Below are 9,701 nucleotides of genomic sequence, written 5' to 3' on the forward strand. Positions count from 1 at the left end.
GGTTTGAGTGAGATGTGCTAGCTCCTGTTGACTTTATTTGCACTTAAGTGTGTGACATAAAGTGTGAGAGCGCACAAATGTAGACCTTCATGCAGTGCTTCGAAAAAGATCTGTTTCCATGACAATGTGCACGTTGATTCACCTTTGAATGACACGGAGTCATTGAAATCAGCATTGAGACTAATGGCTTTGTTCCACGCTTGTTCTGAGAGAAAGAAACAGAGAAAAAAATGTGTAGTAACAACTTTAATGGCACTACTTAATCTACCATTAATAGTGTGGAATATTGCAGCCTGTGTATATGGGGCGACATTAGTTTCAATTCTTACTTGTCTAATTTGGTCCTAATTTACACCAACCTATTGCGCTAAGCCTGAAATCTTGGTGTTTTATGTGACTCATATCTTTAGACTTCCATGTAGAAATAGTTGTCCAATCCTCTTTTTATCAACTACATAAAATTGCCACAATAAAATAGTTCCTGTCACTGATTTGGAGAAAGTCGTGGGATACTGGAACTAGGGGTGCTGAGGGGGCTGCAGCACCCCCTGAAATAATAATTGACACCCCAAATAATTGGCAGGCCTGATAATATTGTGATCAAACGAGGCAGGTCCCACTGATTTTCTGCTGATGAGACTGCACTTACGCTGCGAATAGCAGCGCGAACAGAAGCCTTTCATAAACAAATATGAGGAAAGGAACGTGTCGATAAAAATGTCGCCTGAAACGAGGCTATAAAAAAATTTTGAATTTACAAGAAGCCCCAAGCAATTAAGAACTTGCCAGAAACAGCGCTTAACAAAGTTTATGAAGTTTCTTTTAACTCAACAACTCATAAACTTGAGCGATTTTACAAGGGAGTCTGGGGAGTTTCTCTCCCTTTTCATCTCCTTGCTGTTGTTGACTGTGATTGATGTGGCTGCTTTGACCTATAATATGTTGGTGTTCAAGTTTGCAGTCTGCTGTAGTGCAAACCATTTTTTAATCGTTTTAAATCAATGTTAATTACAATCTGACACATGTTATCCTGGCCATTCAAATTAATACAAAAAACATGAATGTTGCGAATCAGTTACTATGATGTCATTATATAGACTGACCCCTCAGTCCCTCCATTGCCTCTAACTCGTGCTAAAAATGCTAAAATGCTGCAGCTCAACTCTCAAAAAAATTTGACAACATCACACCTATTTTAGCCTCTTTGCATTGGTTACCCGTGTCTTTTACAGTATAATTTATTTTAAAATTACTTTTGAGGCCCTATCAGGTTTATAAAGCAAAACTCTGCTATCAGTACCAAAGTGACGGCTAAAAACTGAAGGTTACTATGTTGTTTACGTTTACAGAAGCAGATTTTCAGCACAAACCCACTATGCCTTAACTTTTCCCTTTTTAAAACTACTTAGAGGGATTCTGCCGCATATTAGCACTTCATCTTTTTTTGTTTTCTCCCCTTTTTCTTTTCACGGTATATCACCAGGAGCACTGTCTGAGCTGTCAACACTGCGAGAGGTCCTTGTTAAATGTAAACAGAGATGAGAAGTGTCTGCAGCAGCAAACATAACTCGGATGCTTGGGGACATAAAAAGAGATTGAAACTAGGTCTAAACACCCCGCTGCTCTTAAGGAAAAAGAGCTTTAAACTGAAAAAAAAAAAAAAAAAATGGAACAATCTGCCTTAAAGTGTTTCAGACAAGGTCATTATCAATTAAAGTCACTGCTTGAAATAAGTGACATAAACTATTTTAGTTTTGAGAAATAATTTAAAGCTTGTCAAGTTTAAGAAAGTTGTTTTAAAGTTTATAATTAGAGCTCAACATGCAGAAAATCAACAGTGAACCTTCAGGTTGATTCACAGTCCATTCACAGTTTTGAACCAGTGGATACTGTCAGCCTCACTTCTTCCCATCATTCAGCTCCTTCAGTGGCTGCAGACCGGCCGCGTTGACCTCAATCATAACAACCGTTTTCACTAACCCGCCACTCTTTGACTCCGTGATCTCCAGCAGTCGCCTTGGGAGCAAATGAGTCTGACACCAGCATGAGCAGACAGTTTGTCCCAGAAAATCCTGACATTTCTGACTGCAGTGACATGAGCCTGTTTGCCAACTGAAAGCAAAACTTTGTCTATTTTTGCCACTCTATTTTACCACAACCTCTAATCCTGGAATCAAACCATCATTCATTTGTTTTTGGATTCATTTCTTGACACTTTTTCGTTTAATACCTAGTTCCACCCAGAAGGATGTTTGAGATTAGTATCTTATTTGGTGCTTTTTATGTGAATCTGAACAAAAGATTGATTGACTGAATTTCTCGGTCAGAGTGAAAACAAAATATATAGCCAACAAGAAACACAAGTAGCAAAAACATCCCACATAGTGGAATGCAAATTAGTAGTAAAATGCATAAAAAACCTTCTGATTCACTGAACAACAAACTTAACTTTATTCAGGGTCCTTTTTTGTCATTTTTATGACATCTTCTGAAAACAACTTGCACTTTGAAAGATTCATGTTTTGTTTCGAGTTTAATTTCTTCCCTTATTCGTCAATAAATTATTTTTTATTGCTTTTTACACGCTGGTTTGACCATATTTAACTCTGCAGGTTCCAGAGGTAGCAGATAATTGGCACTTTCCCACCTGGAGAGCAAGGTGTTACTGTAGTTGCAATTACTGCTGCTGACAAAATGCTGGCTTGACTCCCATGTTAGATTAATTGTGAATGCAGTTATTGGTGTTAACTTAATCAACACTAATCATTTATTAAGGAATCAACTCAGCTGAGTGTTGCACCTTCTGGTCTCAGTTTACCAGCCACAGTAACAAACAGCATCCTGACCTCTTCTACCACAATTTGGTTTTCCTCCACCTCCTGCTGCTCTCAGGACAGCACAGCTCCAGTGATGGGCAGTTTGCTGCCCACCACGAGGGAGCAGCGTGATGCCAAGCTTGGAGGAAAAAACAGAGCAAGGAGGTCTGTCTTCAATCCTAAACCCAAGTATCAATCTGACCTGACACCATTTCGCTGGGAGACAGTTCATCTTCCACATGGCCTGCAATTTATCCTTTTCATTTCATCCAGTTTGAGTTAACTCCATCGGTGACCTCACGAATAGATTTAAACGAGCACACTGGTGCTTGATAACACGCTGATAACACTTTATCAGTTTTCTGTTGTATTTCAGCCCAGTCGCCAGAATAAAATGGTGGCATTGTACGACCAGCATGGTCAGTGGCCCTACGCTTCTAACTTTGATGGTGTTGGTACCGCTCTAGCATCACCGGTTAGAGCGCCCCTCTAGTGCGGTAGAGAAAAAGAATAAATCATTCATACAACAGACTTTCCCTCCAGAAAACGGGATTTGGGTCCTGTTTGTGACGAAGAGTCAAGAGTGATTTGGTTTTAAGTTACGTTACATAAGTGAGTTAATGACGTAACTTACGTAATTTACGTTACGTGAGTGACGTAGTTACATCACTTACATTCGTTAGAAGAAAGTATTTATTTTAGTCCAAAGTATGATCTTATCCTAAGCCTAACCAAACTGTGAGCATTTGACGACGTTAATAACAAGTCCAAAAGTCATATGTCATAATATTTGAAGTGCTTGTCAGCAAGCTATATTTTGAAAGTCTAACCAGGTGTTGCATATATCGTATTACTGCTAATTTGACCTCGGAGCCTTTATTTTGAAATCATCACGTATCATTGCTACATGTATATGAGCTGACGTAGGAGCAGTTAGTGTTTCTGCAAACCACAATTATGTCCATGCTGACATTTGCAGAAAACATGGCAATTCACGTTCACATTATATGCTTATTAGCCACCTTACACATCAGGAGGTGGAGGGGACAGTGGTGGCATTATTGCAAGCCAACATGGCTGCCAAATGGCCGACCGCAGTTCGAGTCATACCACTAGATATTATGTAGGTGACATGGGAACATTTCAAGCTGTTTTCTAGGCGGACCATCTCCATCTGTGATCGTGGCAACCAAAACAGGTACTTTAAGCCAAACCATGATCAATACTTAACCCTGACCTAGTGGTTTTTATGCATAAACCTAAACAGAGCATAAGCACAGCACTGTGACAAGAGAGAAATAGAAAATTGAACCAAAACCGTTTTTTAACTGAGTTTTAACTTCTCTGTGGTTTTGCAGAAACCTACTTGGCTAACATTCAATCTGGCAATTGGGTTTGAGGTGGAGGGGTGATGGTGGTCAGCCGGGTGTGACAACTGCTTAGCCAGAGGCCGCTGCTCTAGATGGTGTTTCAACATTTGTAAGAGTGAAACCATTGGATATATTTGATGAGACGTCCAAACATTCTCCAGCTGTGTTTGAGGAGACAGAACCAGAGCCGTCAAACCATGATCTTGTGTTTTTTTTGTTCCTAAAACCAGACCTCAGTGCTGATGGTCTGGTTAGTTTTAGGACAACAGCTTCGTCACAACATGAAGTTGCAAATTGAACCTCAATAAAAGTAAAGTTTCAACATAAAGAAATGTAAAGTTTCAACATATTCATAGTTTGCATAACTGTACATTCCCAACATGTATTCAGATGATTAGGTCATGTATTTTGTTGAAAATATGGGCATTTGGAGCATACTGATATTTTTCATTTGAGTTGTCGCTGTAATCCACTGTAACTGCTGTGAATATGACAGCAGCTCAGCTAAGATACAAGCTCTTCAGCATCACATTTTAAGCCAACAGACATTAAATATTTCATATCAGTACAAGTTGTACAGTATATTTGCAGACTGATATGTGTTGGCTTCTTCTGTCTCGTGCTGCACCGTCTTCTCACACAGCATGTGGAGTCTTATTTTTCCTCCACCTTCACAACGTAATTGTGTGAATTTGACGGCGTTAAGTTGGCAGTGTTGAGGTTTATATAAGTCAACATATATATTACCACATGAAGATTTTCTGTGTGTGTGTGTGGTTTGTCACTTTCCAATCTAGTTGTCAGTTTGTATCTGCACATAATAACTTCCTGTACATTTAGTGCACTTGGCAGATAAACTGATTCTGTTAGAACTGTTTAACTAGCAAGTGGATGTTTTTTTTTAACGCTTATTGCCACGGTGGTATGATGTTATTTATTTTCGCTCTGCATTGCAGAGATTATCTATCAGTTAAACAGTCAGGCTTGTACCGTGCTGTGCTGTCTTTGTCCTGACACTTGCCTGTCTGGGTTTCTCTGAGTGAAACTTTTTTTTCTTTTTTTCGTTTCAGCCACAGCTGCACACACTATAACTACCCGCTGCTCAGGCAGTTTTCTCTTGTTGCCTGTGGAAAGAGACTTAACTTCATGCATGCAAGAGAAATTTTTGGTTTTTCCTGTGGGCTTGGATTTGACCAGATATATTAAGGCTGCAACCAAGCACACAGGAACAACACTGGACTTTGTAGCCTGTTTGACATAGTGGCCAAACTGTAATTACAACATCATGCGCAGAAGTCTTTAGTGTGCACACTCTATGGGCTGCACAATGTGGAAGCGATGCGGCAATTTTATACGAGGGAAGTTGAACTTTTTTTATTTCATGTTCCACTGAGCTGCTTTCATTGGAATGAATGGGGCCCCAATACTGTATCCTGATTTTTCCTTAAAGGAACTTGGGGCAGGATCAAGAAATAAGACTCAATAGTGACACGACGGCCGCTGCGGCCATTAGGGTAACTGCAGCCATCAGCCAAGCCGGCGCGGGAGCGCGCATGAACTCTTCACAGCAGTGCAGCTGATGCTGTGACATCATTTTATTTCTTTACTCGCTGTTCACGTGACTGTTTGCTGCAAGACCTCCGCGCATGCCAGGCGCAGGTCCCATATATAAAGGGTCATATTTCTAACTATTCGGTTTCAGACTAAAGGACCGTGGAAAATGCGCAGTCTGTAACTATTCAGTGTTACACAGCGGTGGACTAAGTTACATGTTTGCAGCTAACGCTACTTTGCACGTTAGGTCACTCTGAGTCCTCGGTGATCTCATATGATTTCAAATCAAGCTCTAAACATGACCTGTAATGTTTTCTCACCTGGTTACTACGAAATGAGCCATGTCAGCATCTGTTTTCAGTCCCAATTCAAGTTGAAGCTGCCTCCATTAGTCGAACGCGTATCCAATGTTTATCCGGGTGCCAGCCCGGCTTTGGTCTTAATTTCGTTTCGACTCACGACATGCCGCTGATAAAACCTTCGTTTTCTTCTTAGTATGACTTTTTAGTGGACTTTGTGTGATGGTGGGTCGTTTGCTGGCTGTAGCAGAATCCATTACTACCCAAACACTAGTTTGGGTCCACCACGCTTGTCTTCTTCCCATAACCAAGTCGAAAGCCGCCGAGGACGCGCATTCAGCGTCACCTAACGTCACGTCCGCAGGACTGCGCGGGAAATTCGGACCACGAATTGCAGTACATTATGCAGCACACAGCCTGTTCAAGGCAATAGAGAAATACGTGGGTGGGCTCATTCTTTTTGGTTTTGAACGCTTCATCACCCATTAGCATTAAAAAACTTAAAATGCATGTTTATTTTTTCACAAGTCCTGCCCCAAGTTCCTTTAAATGATCCATGGCTGGAAGAGTTGTTTTCACGTATGGTAGATATAGAGGGATATATCTCTGATGAAATTTTCTGTGTTTCCGTGCATACTTCTCCAGTAAAAGGTGAATGTAAAAAGGTGTAAATGACAAAAATCCAAATTTGTTTCTGCTGACGTCAAACTACAACACTATCTTGATGAACCTTGAAAAACAGCCAATCATGAAACCTGTTTATCATGCTGCACAGTGCACAACTTGCTATTCATATGAGCCTATTAACACGTAACATCACAAGACAGCTTGTGGAGCTGGGAATGATGTGATATAAATAATCTATATGATAATAATCTGTGAAAGTTCAAGACAAGAAACTTTCATTTGTAGACTGCCAACCTGTATGCATTTTTAGTTCAAAGTCCACTGGTACGTTTTGTCGCTCCAAAAGCTTGTGGCGCCTTGAGAATGTGACCAATCTTGCAACCCTACTCGTGTCTGAAAACGAATAGCTGCAGCAGTATGCTAATTGACATTGATTTTATCCTTCTCGTCCTTCTTCCTCACTCCGGCTGGCAGTTTCCTCAAGTGAAGACTGTTCTTTGAACTCCTTTGCTAAGGCAAATGGACTGGTGTGTGAGTGTGTGTGGAAAATTGAATTAAGTAACCAGAGGAATGGGTATTTATTAATGTCCTGAAAAAGAACCAATGAAAAAATACTGTTTTTTGGCCACACGCACAGCATTTTTAGGCGTTAGGTAGTACTCAAAAACTTTCTTCAAGGTTGACAGGTCTGCACTTGCTGTGTCACTTTGTCTACAGAATATGAAGGGCATATTCAACACCGATGAAGTCACCCTCTTAAAAGTCTCATTTTCGCATAAGATGTGCAAAACCTGTCTTTGGATGAACCAGTCGACATGCTCAACAGCTGGTAAATTGCTACTGAAATTGTTGAGACATTGAGGTCTGACATTAGCCATCAGCTGCTCCTAAAACTCATCGGTGTTATTTTCAAAGGCAGACTTTATATTGGAAGAGCTCCTCTGTTCTCACCTGGAGGATCATAACACGATTGGCTTCTGAACAGGAGAAGGCTCGTCGTGGTCATGTGGTCATTATTTATCCCCAGCGGCACACACACACACACACACACACGCAGAGTGCGCTAATAATAAGCGCTGCAGCCCCTCTGACAGCAGTTTATAGCTGACAAAAGATGTAGAGGTGAAGAGGTCACTCATTCCCCAAGGGAGATTGCATCTTGGCGGCTAGATTGCATTTCATAGTTCAAGGCCTCATCTCATTCCATTACCAATAAGAACAGTAGTATGAAAAATAAAAGTAATCCCAGCAAGGTAACCACAGAGGCCAGTCCCCTTCAAAACTCTGAGACAAGTTGCAAAGGATTGCACAAAGGGAGTCTGCAGCAGAAGAAAACACAGATGAAGCACAGATTGAGATCTTTGAACGTGAAACGCAACTGTGGTACATGACAGGCTTCACAGGGAGAATGAAAGTGATCTGTTGTGGGGCTATCGGAGCAGGATTGACAGCGGCAGACAGACACCAAAGCTCAAACATCCCCACGGCAAACAGATACGATCGGCCAGATCGAGCAGATTGACAGCAGATGCTTTGATGGGCTGAGAGGAGAGTGAGCAGAGGTAGATGAAGAATTACAGCACAACGGTAACACTGTGATTAACTAGTGTACACACAATGCAAGCTCAAAATATGCCAAAGCTTAACACAGCAAACAATGCAGTGTACACCCACACTTAAAGTACTGTATAGGCAACAGAAAAAACTCGCCTCACCCACACAGTGGGCTTTGTACACATGATCTAAATGCATGATCTGTCTCTCACACTCCCCCCTCCTCACTCCTCTCACGTCACTCTGGTTGCACAGACACACAAAACAGAGCTCCCTCTAAGCAACCCAAGAAAAATATATGACTAACAGAGAAAAAAAAAAAATCAAGACAGCAGAACATCACTTTAGGCTAAATAAACATCCCCTCAAACTCACACACACACACACTCACACACTCAGAGATAGGAAAAAAAAATGAAGATGAAGCACTCACCCAGAAAAGGAGGTTGAAGAACACCATTCCATATCGCAGGGCCATCATGCAACCCTCGGCCATCCTGCAGCGCCGCAGTTCTAGGAGGAATATGAAGGAGAGGTCCAGGTAAAACACCACATACTTCTTCCCCTGGGCGTAGCGCCCCTTGGACGTCTGCGGCCCCTTTGTCGTGTGGAAGCCAAATGCAAACGGCGGCCGCTTGTACTCAAACTCCCCACTGAAGCGGTGAAACCCAGAAGTGAACGGTGGCGTGTCGGGTTTGCTGTCCAGAGATGGACTGCGCCGGTATGGAGTCTCATCTGTGCTCGAGCGTCTCATTATGGAAGCCTTTATGAGTCTTTAATAGTCACTCTGTGTACTTCAGGTCTGAGTAAAGTCCCCAAGTTATTCCACTGAGGGCTGAGAGATGGATTTCAGCTGTTTCAACCTGTCCCCAGTTCAGCTCCAAATAATTATGACCCCTATCAAACCCTGGGAGGGCTGATTTAATTGTCCCCCAAAGTGTGATCACACTTGATCTGACTTAATCTGTGGAAGAGAACGTGCTGCCATTCACTTGACTGAAGTTCTTCTCTTTAATCCTATAGTGCCTCTAATTTCAGCAGGAGACTTTGCATAATCCTGCTGCAACACCTGTGTAATTCTGTGTATTCAGGACATAATCCCAACACACACACACACATCTGCGCATCCCTGTTTCCCTCTCTGTAATCGCTCAAACGCAGGTGTCATGCTCTGAGAGATAAGCTGGTTTGCAGTTTCATCTCGTAACAGTTCAATCAAGGAAAACGACTGAAGGGTTTCGACTCGACCGCTCCAGCTGCTCGGGGTTGACAAAATGATCCAGAAACGTCCTACCTGGTCTCATGAGAAATTCCTGAGCAGGTGCTCTCGGCTGGGAGGTAATGGCACCCCTGCTTCAGCCAATCAACTTGTTTTACTCAGTAACAGATTACACATCCTCTGAGAATGGAATGCAGCGCTGTTGTCTAAGTGGTGGATGAGTGTTCAGCATGTGGTTGTGGCTGTCGATGTGCTTTTGCTG

At 42.0% G+C, this 9,701-nt stretch overlaps 1 protein-coding gene across 1 annotated transcript in view; it reads right to left on the reverse strand.

Annotated features, from left to right (window-relative positions):
* tspan4a (tetraspanin 4a) overlaps positions 1–8,974 on the reverse strand; it is a 126,776-nt gene extending 117,802 nt beyond the window's left edge. Inside the window, exon 1 of the mRNA XM_073464786.1 lies at positions 8,654–8,974. Coding sequence (XP_073320887.1) covers positions 8,654–8,974 — 321 coding nt within the window. The remainder of the gene's footprint in view (positions 1–8,653) is intronic.
* Positions 8,975–9,701: the final 727 nt, after the last annotated feature.

Source organism: Pagrus major, chromosome 4 (assembly GCF_040436345.1).
Source record: "Pagrus major chromosome 4, Pma_NU_1.0".
NCBI classification, from domain to species: domain Eukaryota; kingdom Metazoa; phylum Chordata; class Actinopteri; order Spariformes; family Sparidae; genus Pagrus; species Pagrus major.